The sequence below is a fragment of the Nerophis lumbriciformis genome, linkage group LG12, assembly GCF_033978685.3.
Source record: "Nerophis lumbriciformis linkage group LG12, RoL_Nlum_v2.1, whole genome shotgun sequence".
NCBI classification, from domain to species: domain Eukaryota; kingdom Metazoa; phylum Chordata; class Actinopteri; order Syngnathiformes; family Syngnathidae; genus Nerophis; species Nerophis lumbriciformis.
Window position 1 is genome coordinate 705,805 of NC_084559.2, and position 24,196 is coordinate 730,000.

General features: G+C 43.9%; 1 protein-coding gene across 2 annotated transcripts in view; it reads right to left on the reverse strand.

Moving 5' to 3' along the window:
- The window catches only part of LOC140679209 (uncharacterized), an 85,620-nt gene that overhangs the window by 17,235 nt on the left and 44,189 nt on the right, over positions 1-24,196 (reverse strand). For both annotated transcript variants that reach the window (XM_072914189.1, XM_072914188.1), the window contains exons 2-3: positions 18,636-19,978; positions 2,064-2,115 (exon numbers count right to left, since the gene is read on the reverse strand). In XM_072914189.1, the coding sequence (XP_072770290.1) occupies positions 2,064-2,115; positions 18,636-19,978 (1,395 nt within the window). The remainder of the gene's footprint in view (positions 1-2,063; positions 2,116-18,635; positions 19,979-24,196) is intronic.

Here is a 24,196-nt window from a genome sequence, read left to right on the forward strand (position 1 = left end):
ACATTATATACCTCAGCTAACTAAACTATGGAAATGTATAATATAATTCATATAGCAATACGGTCTCACTGCACAGCAGGCCAGCAGTTAGCCGAGTCATTGCGCAATCCATGTTGAGGCACTGAGTGACGTGCCTCAACTGGCTGCTGTTCACCGCACCGTCTCTTCTCAGTATTTGAACGGCAAATGTGAAAATTCAGCGATTTTGAATAAAAATAATCTAAAACTGGTGAAGTTAAATGGAAAATAACTTTATAGTATAATCACTGGATACATACAACAATTTTATTTTTTTTATTTTTTTTCCTCAGCACGTCACTGCTGAGGAGGTATTCCGACAAGTTGGTACACTTTGACCGCCATTTAGGACCCGGAACTGGCGAGAACGACACAAAACCACCACCCCGTTTCTTCGCAAGGATTAGATAGCTCGGTGGGTAGAGCGGCCGTGCCGGGCTACTTGAGGGTTCCGGGTTAGATTCCCGCTTCCGCCATCCTAGTCACTGCCGTTGTGTCCTTGGGCAAGACACTTTACCCACCTGCTCCCAGTGCCACCCACACTGGTTTAAATGTAACTTAGATATTGGGGTTCACTATGTAAAAGCGCTTTGAGTCACTAGAGAAAAGCGCTATATAAATATAATTCACTTCATCTAAATGGGAATATATGGACATGCTAGCAGTTGGCATCCCTAAGTGATATGTTTTTATGTTTGTTGGCTCTCAATAAGTCTGCAGTGAGTAATAATCAGTATATCCATCCATCCATTTTTCTACCGCTTGTCCCTTTCAGGGTGGCGGGGGGTCGCTGGAGCCTATCCCAGCTGGATTCGGGCGGAAGGCAGAGTACACCCTGGACAAGTTGCCACCTCATCACAGGGCCAACACAGATAGACAGACAACATTCACCATACTTGCCAACCTTGAGACCTCTGATTTGTATATGTATATACATATACATATATACATACATATATATATATATACACACATATATATATATATATATATATATACATACATATATACATACATACATATATATACACATATATATACACATATATATATATATACATACATATATATATATATACACATATATATATATATACATACATATATACATATATATATATATATATACACATACATATATATATATATATACATACATATATACATATATATATATATATACATACATATATACATATATATATATATACATACATATATACATATATATATATATACACATATATATATATATACATACATATATACATATATATATATATATATATATATATATATACACATATATATACATACATATATACATACATATCTCCATACATATATATATATACACATATATATATATATATATATATATATATACATACATATATATATACACATATATATATATATATATATATACATACATATATACATACATGTATGCACACCTTACAATAGTGGTAATAAAAGATGCAACCTATGCTTGAAAGAAAAACTGTTTATTATTTACCGTCCAGACCTGTCATCCCTCAACAAGCACAGCGAAATTGTAACAGCATGCCGCCACAGACGGAAACACCTCCTAGGTAACACATGAGCCAATCACCACGCCCCTACACCAGCCTGTACCCACCCACTCTGTGCCCTATATAATCCATGGTATGCGAATGCTCCCATTAAAATCTCCTGATGATTGAGGGAACCCCCCCTCATGAAACAGGCCTGTAGAGATGAAATAGTCTTGTGATTTTTTTTTGATTTTTGTTTCCCCACACATACATATATACATACATATATATATATACACACATATATATATACACATATATATATATATATATATATATATATACACATACATATATACATATATATATATATATATATATATATATATATATATATACATATATATATACATATATATATATATATACACATATACACATACATACATACATACATACATACATACATATATGTATATCATTAATTATGTTGAGCAAGACCAAAAAAAAGGAAAAGAGTTGTAGTACCTCAGAGTCAGTAGATGCACAGGAGTTCTCTCTTTTTGGACACAGTGAGGGTCTGCAAAACAAGCAACATAAATGTCATTTTATAATTATGGAGAGGTTGTTTTTTTTTAAATTATCACTTTAAAATTTCTTAAATTTGCCATCAACTTGAGGGTCCCAGGTTCGACACATTTTTTTTCTCTCTAAATGTGGCCCCTCCGAGTCAAAATAATTGCCCAGGCCTGCTATATATAGGGTAGTTTTCTTATGCTATCTCGTCATGCTACTTCATTCCAGATTAGGGATGTCCCGATCCGATATTTGGAATCGGATCGGCTGCCGATATTTGCCAAAAATTGCGTATCGGCAAGGCACGGGAAAATGCCGATCCAGATCCAGTTTAAAAAAAAAACTCCGGTCCGTGTTTTTCCAACGCACCGATTTAAATAATACATTCCACTTTTCTGCTGCTCCGTAATTTCCGTTCCGCATTTTCCAGCACACCTTCAACACATCCACAGGTCTGTGGATTCTCACGCTGTTGCTTTTAGCTGCTGGCATTACGCGACAGGCTCTTCCCACTCTTTCCTGTGTCTCCCTCTCACAGACAGCAAGCGCACCTTCTTACACACGTCACATACTGTCACGTCATACGTCACATACGTGTACGTCCTCCCCGAGCAGAGAGGTAGCAGCATGGCTAACGTTAGCTGTGATGCTAGCGCAGCCGTGCGAGCAACGCTCCCTCTAAAGGTGCTCGCCTGTGCAATTGCACACTGTTTAAGCGTCCTCTGCGCATAGCAATTATATGCCACGCACAAAATCAAATAAAAAAAATAAGCGCATAACAATTTTCGACACACGGACACGACAGAGAAAACAGTTTTCGTCATCGTCAGGGCCGGCCCGTGGCATAGGCCGTATGGGCAAATGCTAAGGGCGCCGTCCATCAGGGGGCGCCACGCCAGTGCCACAAATGTTGGAGGAAAAAAAAAAAAAGTTGGTACTATTATTTCTAAATACAAAAAATAATCCCACGTTAATTAAAATGCAAAGTAAAGCCTATTTAATAGAAATATTATTTGTTACAACATTACGCCCCCCGCACGGTGCGCCCCCTCCCTTCCCGTATCATGACTCTTTTTGGACGTCACCACATCAAAAAAATCAACACAAGATCTCAAAACGGCCAAAACTGTCAGGTGCCCAGGGAAGAAAAAAGAGAAAAGAAGAGGAGGAGAAACGAGAAAAGACAGAGGTAGCAGGTAGGTAACGTTAGCCTACATTAAATTATTTGTCTGTTACAGAATGTGATAGTAACCTGGCTTTTTAGCATTAAGCTAATGTTACATGATTCGGCAATTGCTAATCAATAAATAGCTAGTTCTGTTTTAACGTCGGGTTAATATTGTGGAGGGGGCTAAATTGTTATGGAAAATAATAATGTAACGTTAGGTCATTCCAGTACTCCCACCTTCCATTCCCCAGGGACATTTGTATTACGGTAGATCTTTTAAGCAGGTGTTTTTTGTTTACATTGTTATTGCCTTCTGGTTAGCTAATGTTTGCCCTGCAGGTAATAGTCACTTTTCCACCCCTTTATATATTCGGTAAAGTTGTAAGTAAAAAAAAAAAAAAAAAGGTGGGGGTGGGCGCCACCTAAAACCTTGCCTAGGGCGCCAGATTGGTTAGGGCCGGGCCTGGTCATCGTTGTTCAAATATTGTGACGTCTGTCGAGACGCTTATCTGCGTTCGGTGCCACACGTCCACACCATCAAAATGCAGAGGCAAAAATTTCCACATCAACACCGTATGAAAAAATTAGTGATTTTTTTTAGTTGTGATTTCCTTCTCTGCATGAAAGTTTAAAAGTAGCATATATTAATGCAGTATGAAGAAGAATGTTTTAATGTAGACATGCAAGCCTTGAAAGAAAATGTTGAAAATCAAGACTACATTTCCTGCAAATGGGTGCATTTCTACCCTATATTTTAACTTTAGATTTATTCTCATATCAAACTCTTTTGGCTGTCTTTTTGACACTTACCCTCCACACCCTGGATTATAAATAATGTAAATAATTCAATGTGATTATCTTGTGTGATGACTGTATTATGATGATAGTATATATCTGATAGTATATATCTGTATCATGAATCAATTTAAGTGGACCCCGACTTAAACAAGTGTAAAAACTTATTGGGGTGTTACCATTTAGTGGTCAATTGTACGGAATATGTACTTCACTGTGCAACCTACTAATAAAAGTCTCAATCAATCAATGAAAACACATAGAATCATCATACTGCTGTGATTATATGCATCAAGTGTTCATTCAAGGCTAAGGCAAAATATCGAGATATATATCGTGTATCGCAATATGGCCTTAAAATATCGCAATATTAAAAAAAGGCCATATCGCCCAGCCCTAGTTCAATGATGCCATTTCTGTTTGTCATGTATAATTAGGGCCCGCATGGCCCATTGCATAAGGACTCCCAAAGGGAGTCCTTATGCAATGGGACATAAGGACCTATTGAATTTGTAAGGTTTTATTCTTTATTCTTCCGCCGCCACATTAAACTGTAATTTGACCCACTTAACATGCTTCAAAACTCACCATATTTGACCCACACATCAGGACCTGCGAAAATTGCCTTTTTTTTAAAAAAAACGAACCACAAAACTCAAAATTGCGCTCTAGCGCTCCCTAGGAAAAAAAAAACTAGACTGCCTGTAACCCCCACTAGGAAGGTCGGAAAGACATGAAACAAAAACCTCTATGTAGGTCTGACTTAGACCTACATTTCATAATAGTACATTCTCGGGCTAAAATCAACAGGAAGTTGGCAATTCCCCCTTTAAGACAAAAAAGTACTAAAAACAGTCACTTTTGCCTCTGTAATTTGACCCCCTTAACATGCTTCAAAACTCACCAAACTGAACACACACATCAGGACTGGCAAAAATTGTGATCTAATAAAAAAAACCTAACCCCAAATCTCAAAATTGTGCTCTAGCGCAATTTTTTAATAAAACGCACAAAAAACTGCTCCTCGGATGAAAAAACTGACAAAACTGCCTGTAACTCCCACTGGGAAGGTCGGAGAGGCATGAAGCAAAAACCTCTATGTAGGTCTCACTTAGACCTACATTTCATAAATTGACAACCCCCAGCAAAAATCAACAGGAAGTTTGCTATTCCCCCTTCAAAACAAATTCTTTGTAAAAACCGGTCACCTTCCTTCAAAAACGATCTCCTCTGAGCGCGTTTGTCGTTTCGGCTTCAAACTAACACAGGAGAGAGATTGAACCCTTGTGTATAAAATAACAGAACAGCGTTTTAATATCTGCTCCGGTTTTGATTTTATGACCCTTCAAAGACCCGCTGCGCTGCTGTTTTTTTAAGATGGCTGCTTAAAAGCAGGAAGCACCAGCGTGCCCACACAATGCAGACAAGGTAGGTACACTAGACAAAAGTATTGGGACACTTAGGCCGAAAACTGGACAAAAGTATTGGGACACTTAGGCCGAAAAATGGACAAAAGTATTGGGACACTTAGGCCGAAAACTGGACAAAAGTATTGGGACACTTGGGACTACAACTTGACAAAAGTATTGGGACACTTAGGACTAAAACTTGCCAAAAGTATTGGGACACTTGGGACTAAAACTGGACAAAAGTATTGGGACACTTAGGCCGAAAACTGGACAAAAGTATTGGGACACTTAGGCCGAAAACTGGACAAAAGTATTGGGACACTTGGGACTACAACTTGACAAAAGTATTGGGACACTTGGGACTACAACTTGCCAAAAGTATTGGGACACTTGGGACTAAAACTGGACAAAAGTATTGGGACACTTAGGCCGAAAACTGGACAAAAGTATTGGGACACTTAGGCCGAAAACTGGACAAAAGTATTGGGACACTTGGGACTACAACTTGACAAAAGTATTGGGACACTTAGGACTACAACTTGCCAAAAGTATTGGGACACTTGGGACTAAAACTGGACAAAAGTATTGGGACACTTGGGACTACAACTTGACAAAAGTATTGGGACACTTAGGACTACAACTTGCCAAAAGTATTGGGACACTTGGGACTAAAACTGGACAAAAGTATTGGGACACTTAGGCCGAAAACTGGACAAAAGCATTGGGACACTTAGGCCAAAAACTGGACAAAAGTATTGGGACACTTGGGACTACAACTTGACAAAAGTATTGGGACACTTAGGACTACAACTTGACAAAAGTATTGGGACACTTGGGACTAAAACTGGACAAAAGTATTGGGACACTTAGGCCAAAAACTGGACAAAAGTATTGGGACACTTAGGCCGAAAACTGGACAAAAGTATTGGGACACTTGGGACTACAACTTGACAAAAGTATTGGGACACTTAGGACTACAACTTGCCAAAAGTATTGGGACACTTGGGACTAAAACTGGACAAAAGTATTGGGACACTTAGGCCGAAAACTGGACAAAAGTATTGGGACACTTAGGCCGAAAACTGGACAAAAGTATTGGGACACTTGGGACTACAACTTGACAAAAGTATTGGGACACTTAGGACTACAACTTGCCAAAAGTATTGGGACACTTGGAACTAAAACTGGACAAAAGTATTGGGACACTTAGGCCGAAAACTGGACAAAAGTATTGGGACACTTGGGACTACAACTTGACAAAAGTATTGGGACACTTAGGACTACAACTTGCCAAAAGTATTGGGACACTTAGGCCGAAAACTGGACAAAGGTATTGGGACACTTGGGACTACAACTTGACAAAAGTATTGGGACACTTAGGACTACAACTTGCCAAAAGTATTGGGACACTTGGGACTAAAACTGGACAAAAGTATTGGGACACTTAGGCCGAAAACTGGACAAAAGTATTGGGACACTTAGGCCGAAAACTGGACAAAAGTATTGGGACACTTGGGACTACAACTTGACAAAAGTATTGGGACACTTAGGACTACAACTTGCCAAAAGTATTGGGACACTTGGGACTAAAACTGGACAAAAGTATTGGGACACTTAGGCCGAAAACTGGACAAAAGTATTGGGACACTTGGGACTACAACTTGACAAAAGTATTGGGACACTTAGGACTACAACTTGCCAAAAGTATTGGGACACTTGGGACTAAAACTGGACAAAAGTATTGGGACACTTAGGCCGAAAACTAGACAAAAGTATTGGGACACTTGGGACTACAACTTGACAAAAGTATTGGGACACTTAGGACTACAACTTGACAAAAGTATTGGGACACTTAGGCCGAAAACTGGACAAAAGTATTGGGACACTTGGGACTACAACTTGACAAAAGTATTGGGACACTTAGGATTACAATTTGCCAAAAGTATTGGGACACTTGGGACTAAAACTGGACAAAAGTATTGGGACACTTAGGCCGAAAACTGGACAAAAGTATTGGGACACTTAGGCCGAAAACTGGACAAAAGTATTGGGACACTTGGGACTACAACTTGCCAAAAGTATTGGGACACTTGGGACTAAAACTGGACAAAAGTATTGGGACACTTAGGCCGAAAACTGGACAAAAGTATTGGGACACTTAGGCCGAAAACTGGACAAAAGTATTGGGACACTTGGGACTACAACTTGACAAAAGTATTGGGACACTTAGGACTACAACTTGCCAAAAGTATTGGGACACTTGGGACTAAAACTGGACAAAAGTATTGGGACACTTAGGACTAGCACCTGCCAAATACGCGGGCCCGACCAACGCTGCTTGCAGCTTTAATTTTGTCTATTTTGTGTTTATCCTTGAATAAACAGGTCAGTTTCTTGTTACCAACCATTGTGTATTATTCAAACTCCCCTAATTCAGCTGGCTAGTTGTTATCAAGAGTACTAAAACCCTTTTCAACATGATTCTGACAACTAAGTAGGCTAAATAACTTTAAACTTTAATACATGCTCGGATAGGCCAGTATCGGTCAGTATCGGTATCGGATCGGAAGTGCAAAAACCTGGATCGGGACATCCCTATTCCAGATATGAGATCATTTCAAATCTGTGGAACTGCAACCCATCCTGACCATCTATTCTTTCATTGTCAGTTATGTTTCTGTCTCTTTCTTAACGCCAGCTGAGCCAATGAAGCATCCCGAAATACTCCCAACAAGTACCCACTTATTAAAAAATGCTCTTGCAACTGAGTGAGCACATTACCACCCACGGGGGTCCACTGAGGGCGACCCCCTGCTGTGACCCTCTTTTCTTACCAGAGAGCCTGGGAGTTAAATCTCAATGATTTGCAACATGCAAGATCTCGCTTTTCTTACTCGTGACTCACGTGAACTTATTACAATTGCAGTACAATACTGACAAATTACACCAATAAATAAAGAACACAAATGCTGAACAGTTGGTTGCTGTTGTTCCCCAACAAAGACAATGACATTGTTCTATACCAGACCTGGGCGGTAACAACACACAACAACAGCAGTCACTTTTTTGTATACCGTAAAGCAGTTCTTCTGCCGTAAACAGCAATGTTGTGACACTTTTAAACAGGACAATACTGCCATCTACTGTACATGCATATGTGACCCACCCATAATGTGTCACATTTTTGTGTTGATTTATTTATTTTATTTTGTGGTTTGAATTCGTTTTTGGAGCTGTCATTACACATTTATCAGTATTCACATTGGTCAGTAGGGGTCAGTAGGGCGTTTCTTCCCAATTGAATGCTATCACCTGCAGACCGGAAGTGTCTTGTCATTCTGATGAGCGCGACCCAGTCTGTGAACAATTGAAACGTCCTGTGTGCTTTTTCCTCCTGCATAACAGGTTAGTTTTGGTGAATCAACTCACTGAATAATATCCATGTGATCTTTATAAGTTTAAGTACACATTCTGATGGTGGAGCCTAACTCTTAAGTGTTTGTGAGTTGTGGTTTGTATTTGTGAATGAATCCAGTGCACAGCCGCAGTAATCAATACAAAAAGGCGACGTGAGTGCGCAATGTTTATATAGGAACTTCTGATCCTAATTCAGACTCCCAAATTAGAGCTCCCGTTTTCTTATTGGTTTTACAATGTATATTTGTATAATGTGTGTGTTCTGAAATAGTGACAGAGAATAGAACAAGGATGGACAATTCAACCCTTAACTCAACAATGAGTAGATGAGTGTTATGTGTGTGTATATGTGTAAATAAATGAACACTGAAATTCAAGTATTTCTCTTATTTATATGTATATATATTAGAGATGCGCGGTTTGCGGGCACAACCGCGGAGTCCGCGGATTATCCGCGGATCGGGCGGATGAAATTAAAAAAAATTAGATTTTATCCGCGGGTCGGGTCGGGTCGGGTCGGGCAGTTGAAATAAAAAAAAATTAGATTTTAAATAGATTCAGGCGGGTGGCAGTTAAACCAATTCGGAAATATATATACATAGTTAAATGTTGTTACCCACATACGAAAAACGAGCAGGCACCTGCTGCATATGCCACAACAGAAGAAAAAAAAAAAAAGAGATGGACACTTTTACGGAGCGTAGAAGGGACGCCTCGCCGGGGTCCGGGACCGAGGCCCCTTCCCCCGAGAGGGCCCCACCGGGAGCCGTAGTTGAGGCGATCCGCGAGAAGGGCCCGACGCACGTCCAGGGTCACCACCGCGCCCACCGCACCGACACCCCGCCTCGTCCGCCTTCGCCGCGGCCGGCGTCACGCGCAGCAGGTAAGCAGCTTACCTGCCCGCCACCCCCGTGGCCGGGGGCTCGTAACAGGGGTCACTCCGCGCGCAGTGCGCTCACGAAAGGGGTGGGGCTCACCCTGGTTGATATAGACAGCAGGACGGTGACCATGGAAGTCGGAACCCGCTAAGGAGTGTGTAACAACCCACCTGCCGAATCAACTAGCCCTGAAAATGGATGGCGCTGGAGCGTCGGGCCCTTACCCGGCCGTCGCCGGCAGCGAGACGCGCTTGGAGGTGCGCTCAGCGCGGCTCCCATATGATTGCGCACTGGTGTGCGTCTGGGTCGTGACAGCGTGGCACGCGAATGTCTGTGCTGCATTGGATCAGTCTCCTTTCTTTAACAGGCAAAAGCTTTATAACCTCACTAATGCCTTGCATCGTCTATATTAGATATATAACAACGGGCGGGTGCGGTTCTGATCAAATGTTACATCGGGTGGATGGCGGATGGTTGACGACTTTCTGATGCGGTTGCGGATGAAATAATTGCCTATCCGCGCATCTCTTATATATATATATATATATATATATATATGTATGTGTGGGAAAAAAATCACAAGACTACTTCATCTCATGTAAGAGATGAAGTAGTCTTGTGATTTTTTTTCCCACACATACATATATTGCGCTCTACTACGGTATCGAGCACTATTTTTTGGATAACCTTATTAAGACATATATATATATATATATATATATATATATATATAAAATAAAATAAATATATATTTATAGCTAGAATTCACTGAAAGTCAAGTATTTCTTTTATATATATATATATATATATATATATATATATATATATATATATATATATATATATATATATATATATATGTAATAAAAAATATATATATATAGCTAGAATTCACTGAAAGTCAAGTATTTCTTATATATATCTATCTTAACCACGCCCCCGCCCCACCCCCGACCACGCCCCCCACCCCCCACCTCCCGAAATCAGAGGTCTCAAGGTTGGCAAGTATGAACTCGGTTGCGCTGATATGCCCGGAGAAGAGGGCTCGCATTTGAGAACGTGTCACTCTCCCGACGCACTGTAACGAGGCGAGTTGAGACCATTGCTGGAGAACAGAACGGCCGACTTTGACTGTTTTTCGCTGGCTTTGGATGAGAGCTGCGATGCATGTAACACCGCCCGGCTGCTCATCTTCTTACTTGGGATAACTGCAGACTTTCAAACCACGGAGGAGCTGCCAGCCGTGCAGTCAATTAAAGAGACAACCACAGGTAATGACTTGTTCACATAGGATAAAGTGACGGAAATTGACATTTTTGTATTGTATTATACATCAGGAAGTGTTGTGTAAGACAGTGTTAAAAATAACACCATCAAAAGCAATCTGCTTTTGTATAAAGTTAAATGAAATTATTATTATTATTATTATTATTATTATTAATCTTACAGTATACAGTAGCCCTCCAGCACCTTGTTTGAACAAATTTTTATTACAAACCTATAAACTCTCTCACTTTTTGTGCTCATTGTCCACTGGAATGAACAAGAGAGTTAATTACACGCCTCGACAGTCCGACAACAATGCCTTTTTCCTCCCGCTTTCACTTTCGTGCGGCCTCTGTTTTTTTCCGTTGCTTAAATGGAGGCCAGGTGCTGCACCTTGAACGCCCCAGAGACTACGGTGAGAATGCACCACCACATCAAGGGAGCCGCACAGTTGCTGCCAAACCCGACTAATCATCAAAGGTCACCACATCACCAAGCGGGGACGTCCAGCTGAGTCAACATAACAAATTGGTGCCTGTGAATGTGCAGGATTCTCAATCCTCAATCCAGAAATAAATAAAAAGGTATGACTTCTTCTAAAAAAAAAAAATATTTTTGCAGGGTACATCACACCAAAAGGGACAAGCGGTAGGAAATGGATGGATGGACTGAACAGTTATGTATGCTTTCAGCCTGATACTAGCATTTTAAAGCAGGATATTTTACTATGAATCCACCTAATGAATAAATAAAACATACTTATGGTGGCGTCAGAAGTACCGTGTTTTCCCAAACAATAAGCCGCTGCTTTTTTCCTACGCTTTATACACTGTGGCTTATAAAACGGTGAGGCTAATTTAAAGGATTTTCTTCGCTAATGTTTTTTTTTATAAAACACAGACAGAGACACTGAAAATGTGTGTTATTGTTTTAATATCTGGCGCCATCTTTTGGACAAGTTCACGCACCGCTTGTGCTGCGGGTTGAAAATGTATTTCTTGTATTGTGCCTTGAACCGGCAGCATAAGCGTCCATAATGTTTCTACTTGAAAGTATTCTCTAATAATCAGTCCAAGCATTATTTTTTACAATATCCATCCATCCATCCATCTTCTTCCGCTTATCCGAGATCGGGTCGCGGGGGCAGCAGCTTAAGCAGGGAAGCCCAGACTTCCCTCTCCCCAGCCACTTCGTCCAGCTCCTCCCGGGGGATCCCGAGGCGTTCCCAGGCCAGCCGGGAGAGATAGTCTTCCCAGCGTGTCCTGGGTCTTCCCCGTGGCCTCCTACCGGTCGGACGTGCCCGAAACACCTTCCTAGGGAGGCGTTCGGGTGGCATCCTGACCAGATGCCCAAACCACCTCATCTGGCTCCTCTCGATGTGGAGGAGCAGCGGCTTTACTTTGAGCTCCCCCCGAATGACAGAGCTTCTCACCCTATCTCTAAGGGAGAGCCCTGCCACCCGGCGGAGGGAACTCATTTCGGCCGCTTGTACCCGTGATCTTGTCCTTTCGGTCATGACCCAAAGCTCATGACCATAGGTGAGGATGGGAACGTAGATCGACCGGTAAATCGAGAGCTTTGCCTTCCGGCTCAGCTCCTTCTTCACCACAACGGATCGATACAGCGTCCGCATTACTGAAGACGCCGCACCGATCCGCCTGTCGATCTCACGATCCACTCTTCCCTCACTCGTGAACAAGACTCCGAGGTACTTGAACTCCTCCACTTGGGGCAAGATCTCCTCCCCAACCCGGAGATGGCACTCCACCCTTTTCCGGGAGAGAACCATGGACTCGGACTTGGAGGTGCTGATTCTCATCCCAGTCGCTTCACACTCGGCTGCGAACCGATCCAGTGAGAGCTGAAGATCTTGGCCGGAGGATGCCATCAGGACCACATCATCTGCAAATAGCAGAGACCTAATCCTGCAGCCACCAAACCAGATACCCTCAACGCCCTGACTGCGCCTAGAAATTCTGTCCATAAAGGTTATGAACAGAATCGGTGACAAAGGGCAGCCTTGGCGGAGTCCAACCCTCACTGGAAACGTGTCCGACTTACTGCCGGCAATGCGGACCAAGCTCTGACACTGATCATACAGGGAGCGGACTGCCACAATAAGACAGTCCGTTACCCCATACTCTCTGAGCACTCCCCACAGGACTTCCCGGGGTACACGGTCGAATGCCTTCTCCAAGTCTACAAAGCACATGTAGACTGGTTGGGCAAACTCCCATGCACCCTCAAGGACCCTGCCGAGAGTATAGAGCTGGTCCACAGTTCCACGACCAGGACGAAAACCACACTGTTCCTCCTGAATCCGAGGTTCGACTATCCGTATATATGTTTTACAATATAACTAAAACAATTCATAATGACTAAACGGTCCCTTGTGTGATATCGGCAGGAGTGTTTTCATCCACGTTGGTACGTGCTATCGTAATGTAATCAAGCTAATGTCGTCATACCTTTTTGTAATGTTTCAGTTTTGTAAATTCACTAAAATGTCACCGTGGAGTTATTGAGTGTTTTTAGCTGATTGGAGAGCTAGCTTTCGCAGCTAGTGGGTCCATGACCATGACTTCTGTTTTGTTTGATCAGCCGTTTTACTACCGTGTGACAGGCACTTTTTGGCAATATTTAAGGTATGTAAATAAACATTTACAAAATATTTCGTACCGGTATAAATCTGCGTTTTTTTTTAGTCCGGTGCAGGTATTTTTTTCCCCAACATTTGGTGGCCGCTTTTGGTAGTCATCCACAAGCTTCTGGCAAGATTCTGGTTGAACTTTCCTCCAGAAGGTCTTATTTTTGTCCGTGTGATGTCAGATGAAACACAAATGGAGCTGTTTGGCCACAATACCCAGCAATATGTTTGGAGGAGAAAAGGTGAGGCCTTTAATCCCAGGAACACTATTCCTACCGTCAAGCATGGTGGTGGTAGTATTATGCTCTGGGCCTGTTTTGCTGCCAGTGGAACTGGTGCTTTACAGAGAGTAAATGGGACAATGAAGAAGGAGGATTACCTCCAAATTCTTCAGGACAAGCTAAAATCATCAGCCCGGAGGTTGGCTCTTGGGTGCAGTTGGGTGTTCCAACAGGACAATGACCCCAAACACACATTGTTAGAATAATTGTTTCTAAATTATCACAAAAAACTTGGTGTTACATTGAGGGTCTGGTGAGAAGACAAAAGCTGTCTTTGAAACCTACCAAGAAGAAGGCTCGTAAAACTCCACCGTGTAAGGGGGAAAGCCACATGAAGGGTTTTCTGTTTTCTCTCATGTATGGTATTCAACAGAAAGATATTGTTCTAACCCATCCATCCATCCATCTTCTTCCGCTTATCCGAGGTCGGGTCGCGGGGGCAGCAGCCTAAGCAGGGAAGCCCAGACTTCCCTCTCCCCAGCCACTTTGTCCAGCTCTTCCTGTGGGACCCCGAGGCGTTCCCAGGTTCAGCCGGGAGACATAGTCTTCCCAACGTGTCCTGGGTCTTCCCCGCGGCCTCCTACCGGTTGGACGTGCCCTAAACACCTCCCTAGGGAGGCGTTCGGGTGGCATCCTGACCAGATGCCCGAACTACCTCATCTGGCTCCTCTCGATGTGGAGGAGCAGCGGCTTTACTTTGAGCTCCTCCCGGATGGCAGAGCTTCTCACCCTATCTCTAAGGGAGAGCCCCGCCACCCGGCGGAGGAAACTCATTTCGGCCGCTTGTACCCGTGATCTTGTCCTTTCGGTCATAACCCAAAGCTCATGACCATAGGTGAGGATGGGAACGTAGATCGACCGGTAAATTGAGAGCTTTGCCTTCCGGCTCAGCTCCTTCTTCACCACAACGGATCAATACAGCGTCCGCATTACTGAAGACGCCGCACCGATCCGCCTGTCGATCTCACGATCCACTCTTCCCTCACTCGTGAACAAGACTCCGAGGTACTTGAACTCCTCCACTTGGGGCAAGATCTCCTCCCCAACCCGGAGATGGCACTCCACCCTTTTCCGGGTCAGAACCATGGACTGGGACTTGGAGGTGCTGATTCTCATCCCAGTCGCTTCACACTCAGCTGCGAACCGATCCAGTGAGAGCTGAAGATCCTGGCCAGATGAAGCCATCAGGACCACATCATCTGCAAAAAGCGGAGACCTAATCCTGCAGCCACCAAACCAGATCCCCTCAATGCCTTGACTGCGCCTAGAAATTCTGTCCATAAAAGTTATGAACAGAATCGGTGACAAAGGGCAGCCTTGGCGGAGTCCAACCCTCACTGGAAACGTGTCCGACTTACTGCCGGCAATGCGGACCAAGCTCTGGCACTGATCATACAGGGAGCGGACCGCCACAATCAGACAGTCCGATACCCCATACTCTTTGAGCACTCCCCACAGGACTTCCCGAGGGACACGGTCGAATGCCTTCTCCAAGTCCACAAAACACATGTAGACTGGTTGGGCAAACTCCCATGCACCCTCAAGGACCCTGCCGAGAGTACAGAGCTGGTCCACAGTTCCACGACCAGGACGAAAACCACACTGTTCCTCCTGAATCCGAGGTTCGACTATCCGGCGTAGCCTCCTCTCCAGTACACCTGAATAGACCTTACCGGGAAGGCTGAGGAGTGTGATCCCACGATAGTTAGAACACACCCTCCGGTTCCCCTTCTTAAAGAGAGGAACCACCACCCCGGTCTGCCAATCCAGTGGTACCGCCCCCGATGTCCACGCGATGCCGCAGCGTTCTAACCCAAGGACTTCAAAGTGGAGATATAGCAGGATCCAGACGACCTCTTTTTGAAGTATTTTACAAACTCTTTTTGAACTATTTTATGGAACTCTTTTTGAACTATTTTACTAACCTTTGTCCTTTGTAAGCAGTGGTGGCCATGGCGTAGTGGGTAGAGCAACCGCGCCAGAAACCTGAGGGTTGCAGGTTGGCTCCCCGCCTCTTACCATTCAAAAATCGCTGCCGTTGTGTCCTTGGGCGGGACACTTCACCCTTTGCCCCCGGTGCCACTCACACCGGTGAATGGAATGATGAATGATAGGTGGTGGTCGGAGGGGCCGTTGGCGCAAATTGCAGCCACGCTTCCGTCAGTCTACCCCAGGGCAGCTGTGGCTATGAAAGTAGCTTACCACCACCAGGTGTGAATGAATGATGGGTTCTACATGTAAAGCGACTTTGAGTACTTAGAAAAGCGCTATATAAATCCCAGGTATTATTATGTGGTCGGGGAGGGTCCAAAATAAAAGGAGGCGTGCAATCTCTTGGCAGAGCGTGCTGAGATACTGTGCAAGGGTACAGTGTACAGACGACTCTCCTCAATATTGAGTCCAAATTTAATTCTGTCTCTGTTTAATTCTTTGCCTCTTGTCTTGTTTAATAGATGTCATCAGTGTTTGAACCTGACACACATCAAAAGTGGTAATGGAATGGCTAAATCAGGCTAGAATTAAGGTTTTAGACTGGCCTTCCCAAAGTCCTGACTTAAACGTGTGGACTAGAGATGCGCGGTTTGCGGACACAACCGCGGAGTCCGTGGATTATCCGCGGGTCGGGCGGTTGAAATTAAAAAAAATTAGATTTTAAATAGATTCAGGCGGGTGGCAGTTAAACCAATTCGTAAATATATATACATAGTTAAATGTTGTTACCCACATACGAAAAACGAGCAGGCACCTGCAGCATATGCCACAACAGAAGAAAAAAAAAAAGAAGAGATGGACACTTTTACGGAGCGGAGAAGGGACACCTCGCCGGGGTCCGGGACCGAGGCCCCTTCCCCCAGAGTGCCCCACCGGGAGCCGTAGCTGAGGCGATCCGCGAGAAGGGCCCGACGCACGTCCAGGGTCACCACCGCGTCCACCGCATCGACACCCCGCCTCGTCCGCCTTCGCCGCGGCCGGCGTCACGCGCAGCAGGTAAGCAGCTTACCTGCCCGCCACCCCCGTGGCCGGGGGCTCGTAACAGGGGTCACTGCGCGCGCTCCACCCGCGCAGCTTACCTGCCCGCCACCGCTGTTGCCGGGGGCGCGTAACAGGGGTCACTCCGCGCGCAGTGCGCTCACGAAAGGGGTGGGGCTCACCCTGGTTGATATAGACAGCAGGACGGTGGCCATGGAAGTCGGAACCCGCTAAAGAGTGTGTAACAACCCACCTGCCGAATCAACTAGCCCTGAAAATGGATGGCGCTGGAGCGTCGGGCCCATACCCGGCCGTCGCCGGCAGCGAGACGCGCTTGGAGGTGCGCTCAGCGCGGCTCCCATATGATTGCGCACTGGTGTGCGTCTGGGCCGTGACAGCGTCGCACGCGAATGTCTGTACTGCATTGGATCAGTCTCCTTTCTTTAACAGGCAAAAGCTTTATAACCTCACTAATGCCTTGCATCGTCTATATTAGATATATAACAACGGGCGGGTGCGGGCGGGTGCGGTTCTGATTAAATGTTAAATCGGGTGGATGGCGGATGGTTGACGACTTTCTGATGCGGTTGCGGATGAAATAATTGCCTATCCGCGCATCTCTAATATACATAGTTAAATGTTGTTACCCACATACGAAAAACGAGCAGACACCTGCAGCATATGCCACAACAGAAGAAGAAAAAAAAAAGAGATGGCAACGCCGGCAGCAAACGTGGTGCGCGACAAACTAAAAAAGGGAATACTAAAGACCAGGGGAAAAAAAGCTCCAGAAAAGTTCAGCGTGGACTCGTTTTTATGAGGTTGTAAATCAGGACGATAGTAATGCTGGCTACGTGATTTGCAAGAGCTGCGACGCTGTTTATGTCTACGACAGTCACAAAACCGGGACATCTAACATGGTGCATCACATTTGTGCAAAACCCCCGAACCTCCACAAACACCCTGAGCATGAGCAGTTTCGTCCGCCGTGATGCCAGAAGAGTGCCACAGGATGTTAAAACAAGATAGAACGCAGCTGCCTGCAGCAGTTTGAGTGGCGCGAGCGCGCTTGGAGGTGCGCTCAGCGCGGCTCCCAGATGATTGCGCACTGGTGTGCGTCTGGGCCGTTACAGCGTGGCACGCATTGAATGTCTGTGCTGCATTGGATCAGTCTCCTTTCTTTAACAGGCAAAAGCTTTATAACCTCACTAATGCCTTGCATCGTCTATATTAGATATATAACAACGGGCGGGTGCGGTTTTGATTAAATGTTAGTTCGGGTGGATGCGGATGGTTGACGACTTTTGTGATGCGGTTGCGGATTAAATAATTGCCTATCCGCGCATCTCTAGTGTGGACAATGCTGAACAAACAAGTCCATGTCAGAAAACAAACACATTTAGCTGAACTGCACCAATTTTGTCAAGAGGAGTGGTCAAAAAATTCAAGCAGAAGCTTGTGGATGGCTACCAAAAGAACCAAACTTCATGAATGTTTTTTGTGACCAACAAGTATGTGCTCCAATCACTCTATCACCAAAAAATAAGAGTTGTAGAAATGATTGGAAACTCAAGACAGCCATGACATGATGTTCTTTACAAGTGTATGTAGACTTTTGACCACCACTGTCCCTAAGTAATTCAATGTCCATAAAAGTGGAAGAATGAATTTTGTTTGGAAAAAGTGCTTTTACCTGAATACAACACAGACGACAGTAGTGAGTATCAAAGCGAAGAAGGCAGCTCCACTCACAGCGGCCAGCAGAGAGTCAGCCCTGGTGGATGCGGACGTAAAGCTTCGCCGTTCCCCCACTGGTTTGGTAACGTTGTTGTAGTGGAAGAGGAGGGCAAAGCCCCGCCCCCAATGAGTGGTCGTGATAAGCTCCATGATCACCTCCACCATCTCCTGGCTCGAGCCAAAAACCAGCTGGCTGCTGGGCGGTCGGTTGGACCCACAGAATCTTGAGGAGAAGGTGATGAGGTCTGAGATATAGAGGACATCATGGGGGCAGGCGTCCAGCACCGACTGCTGGGTTCCAGGGCTCGCAGCAGGAGTGTCAGTGGATTGTAGCGACGCAACGGTGGTATCCGCCATGGACATGCTTGGTTTGGAACTAGGGTCGAGCTCTGCCTTAAGTCGAGGGGAGGAAGCCGTGTTGAAGGCCCTATCTTCATAGGACGCCGCTCCAGGAAGGAGGAGCGAGGCGGGTGGAGGCGATATAAGGCCGGAAGAACCATCTATAGATCTTTTGGCGGAGTTTGAGACTTTGGCTATTTTTGTGGACCGTTCCTGGACCACCGCCTGGTCCGTCTCACTGTCCCGAGAGGACTTCTGGATATTTTTTGTGGACCGTTCCTGGACCACCGCCTGCTCCGTCTCACTGTCCCGAGAGGACTTCTGGATATTTTTTGTGGACCGTTCCTCGACCACCGCCTGCTCCGTCTCACTGTCCCGAGAGGACTTCTGGATATTTTTTGTGGACCGTTCCTGGACCACCGCCTGCTCCATCTCACTGTCCCGAGAGGACTTCTGGATATTTTTTGTGGACCGTTCCTGGACCACCGCCTGCTCCATCTCACTGTCCCGAGGGGACTTCTGGATATTTTTTGTGGACCGTTCCTGGACCACCGCCTGCTCCGTCTCACTGTCCCGAGAAGACTTCTGGATACTTTTTGTGGATCGTTCCTGGACCACCGCCTGCTCCGTCTCACTGTCCCGAGAGGACTTCTGAATATTTGTGGCCTCGCCCTGATCTACCGCGTCTCTTTCTGCCGCCGAAGCTCCACCCAATGCGAACGTCAGCTCGTCTTCTCCGTTGTCCTCTTCATAATTAGAAATGACGGAGTACTGTGCGGTGGACTCGTGGCTTTCAAACACGTCAAAGTCAAATATCTCCAGTATGAGCTGATAATCGACAGGTACGAAGAACTGCCAAACACAGTGGGTCCCGGAGGAGTAGTTGTAGGGGAAGCCAGGGGAGAGGATCAGTCCTTGGGCATCCACCACATCCACCTTGGCACCACAGTCAAAGTATACCTGCAAAAGAAATGACTGAATTTACAGACTATAAGGCACTTAGAATCCTTTCTCAAAAGTCAACCCGATGTACCTTAAACATGTTTTAATTCTGGTTGTGCTAACTCTGGTTGTACGAATCTTAAGTTCAACCAGTCACACGTAAGTAACACGTGTGAACTGCTGGTAGACGCCTGTTCAGTAAATGACAGGAGAAAGTACAAGTAAGACCAAAACGTTGATGTTTCATTGAGAATAGAGAACATTTTACACTTCGCTCAAAAAGTTTCAGTACAACTTTGGTAAGCTGCGAAGCCGCCTCGCTTGATGGATCGTCGAAGCATTTTGGCTAACGTTGTCAGAAGTGCTGTGCTTCAACTATTATGGTGTGTCCTGGGCATGACGTTAAAGTGCATCCGGCAGTGGAGGCTCCTCTATGGGGTCTTGGGGCACTAGGAGGTTAACCCCCTTTACTACTGTTACCCCAGGTGGCCCTTGGCAAAGGCCTAGTACCTGACTGCCCCCTAGCCAGGGATACGGTGAAGACCTCAACGGCGGAGCAGGCAGAAGATGGTAGATTTAAGAACTACCACAACGGCTGAAGAAGGCTGCAGCAGAAAAGGGTCCCCCAGTCGTCTTGGACTCCATGCCACTGGACCCTGACCCGATTCTGTCAAGGATCGTGTGGTGACTGTCTGTGCACCAGTCTCCCCACGTTAAACTAAGTCACGCACAGGCATCCTCCATAAAGGGATACACCCCTACCAGGAGGATCGTCATACTCGTTTCGAGTGACCGCCGATGATGACGATGATGATTATTATGGTGTGTGTATGTAAGGACTAGTGTTGTCCCGATACCAAATTGTATTTCGATACTTTTCGATACTTTCCTAAATAAAGGGCACCACAAAAAATTGCTTTATTGGCTTTATTTTAACAAAAAATCTTAGGGTACATTAAATATATGTTTATTATTGCAAGTTTGTCCTTAAATAAAATAGTGAACATAAAAGACAACTTGTCTTTTAGTACTAAGTAAACAAACAAAGACTCCTAATTAGTCTATGCAGTAACATATTGTGTCATTTATACACCTATTATTTTGTACACATTATGAGGGACAAACAGTAAAAAATGATTATTAATCCACTTGCTCATTTACTATTCATATCTGCTTATTTTCTGTTTTAGCATGTTCTATCTACACTTCTGTTAAAATGTAATAATCACTTATTCTTCTCTTCTTTGATTAGTTTTGGATGATACCACACATTTCGGTATCAATCAGATACCAAGTCGTTACAGGATCATACATTGGTCATATTCAAAGTCCTCATGTGTCCAGGGACATATTTACTGACTTTATAAACATAATATACATTTTGTGATGCTAAAAAATATTGATATAATCATAGTAGTATCGACTAGATACGCTCCTGTACTTGGTATCATTACAGTGGATGTCAGGTGTAGATCCACTCATGGCGTTTGTTTACATTGTGACGCCTGTGAGCTACGGTGTGTAGTGAAGCATGTTTAGCTATTCCTCGTCCTGCAGTGATAATGATACTTGTAAGAAACTTACTTTATTTGTCGCCACGGAGACGAGGATTAGTGATTTAGAAGTAGCTAAAACTAGCCAGCTAGCCACGTCTTAAAGCAGCTCTTCCTGAGGGCGTTTCAGTGTTATAACTTCACCTTTATCTTGACTTTTTAAGCCAAAACGCGTCCGTTCTCCCTTTTTTTGTCTACACACTGTGTCTGCTTGTAAGTACTCAGTGTGTGTGCGCTGCCGAACATGCTCGTCTGCTCGTAAAACCAGCAATGACACGACGTGACGATGACGGGGGATCGGGTGGGGACCGGTACTTTTTAGAGGCAGTATAGTACCGAATATGATTCATTAGTATCACGGTACTATACTAATACCGCTCTAAGTGATTTCCAGCGTGGAACTGTCACAGGATGCCACCTGTGCAACAAATCCAGTCGTGAAATTTCCTCACTCCTAAATATTCCCAAGTCAACTTTATTATAAGAAAAGTGAAGAGTTTGGGAACAACAGCAACTCAGCCACCAAGTGGTAGGCCAGGTAAACTGACAGAGAGGGGTCAGTGGATGCTGAAGCGCATAGTGCAAAGACTTTCTGCACAGTCAGTTGCTACAGAGCTCCAATCTTCATGTGACCTTCCAATTAGCCCACGTACAGTACGCAGAGAGCTTCATGGAATGGGTTTCCATGGCCGAGCAGCTGCATCTAAGCCATACATCACCAAGTCCAATGCAAAGCGTGGGATGCAGTGGTGTAAAGCACGTTGCAAATCTTGCTTTATTGATTGCTTGCACACAGCCAATCCAACACAAAACCGACTAGTCCCTCCCCGCACTCATGCTACCGCTCCCTCTCTTCTCTCGCCCGCACACTCACTGACGTCACTCACCTCACATGCTGTCACCTATTAAAGGGCCACACACACACATACTCTACTCTCATAACACACAGTAAGTACAGTTAGTAGAACAACTGTGTTTTCATTACTGTGTATTTGAAAACACAAGTACAACAATGAGTAGATGAGTGTTATGTGTGTGTATATGTGTAAATAAATGAACACTGAAATTCAAGTATTTCTTTTATTTATATATATAATAAAATAAATAAATATATATATAGCTAGAATTCACTGAAAGTCAAGTATTTCATACATATACATACATACATACATGTGTATATATATATATATATATATATATATATATATATATATATATATATATATATATATACATACATACATACATGTGTATATATATATATATATATATATGTATGTGTGGGGGGAAAAATCACAAGACTACTTCATCTCTACAGGCCTGTTTCGGTTAATCCTACATAACTTAACCGAGGGAGAGTTTAAAACCAGATGGAACAATCACAAGGCTTCTTTCAGGAACCAAAACCTGCGGAATACCACAGAACTCAGCAAACACATTTGGGACCTCAAAGACAATAATGTTGAATATTCAATAACATGGCAAATTCTTGCATCCAGCACACCTTACAATAGTGGTAATAAAAGATGCAACCTATGCTTGAAAGAGAAACTGTTTATTATATACCGTCCAGACCTGTCATCCCTCAACAAGCGCAGCGAAATTGTATCAGCATGCCGCCACAGACGGAAACACCTCCTAGGTAACACATGAGCCAATCACCACGCCCCTACGCCAGCCTGTACCTACCCACTCTGTGCCCTATATAAACCATGGTATGTGAATGCTTCCATTAAAATCTCCTGATGATTGAGGGAACCCCTCATGAAACAGGCCTGTAGAGATTGTCATGTCTGTGTGATCATGTTTTGTTTTAGTAATGTTCGGTTTAAATTTTGGACTTTTTGTGCACTTTTGTTTTGTTTTGTCACCATAGCAACCATTAGTTTCACCTGTCACGTCACGCACCTGTTCCACGTTTGGACTCATTGTGCACTCTTGTCACCATAGCAACCATTAGTTTTCACCTGTCACGTCACGCACCTGTTTCACGTTTTGAGTCACGCACCTGCTTTCACTAATCATGTCCATAGTATTTAAGTTCATTCATTTTCTGTTGTTCGTCCTGACGACAACCCCGCATTTATGCTCCTGCACACTCTCCACACCCTGATGATCCTTGCTACTCTTTTTTTCATGCCGGTTCCATGCCAAGTAAGTTTTTGTTTGTTAAGCCACAGTTAGTGTTTTGTTTAATTGTTCATAGTTTCTGCCAATGTGCAAGTTTTGTGTTTATAGTCTAGTTTTGTACCTCCGCCCCTGTGCGCGCTTTTCGTTTATTCCTTTTTTGATAGTTTAAATAAATCATGTACGCACCTTCAAGCCTTGACCAGTCCAGTTCATTTGCACCACGGGAGAACAAACCAAGCCAAAGTCCAAGTCATGACAGAGATGAAGTAGTCTTGTGATTTTTTTTTCCCACTCATACATATATTGCGCTCTACTACGGTATCGAGCACTATTTTTTGGATAACCTTATTAAGACATATATATATATATATATATATATATATATATATATATGTATATACATATATATATATATGTATGTGTGGGAAAAAAATCACAAGACTACTTCATCTCTACAGGCCTGTTTCATGAGGGGTTCCCTCAATCATCAGGAGATTTTTTATATATATATATATATATATATATATATATGAAATACTCGAGTTGGTGAATT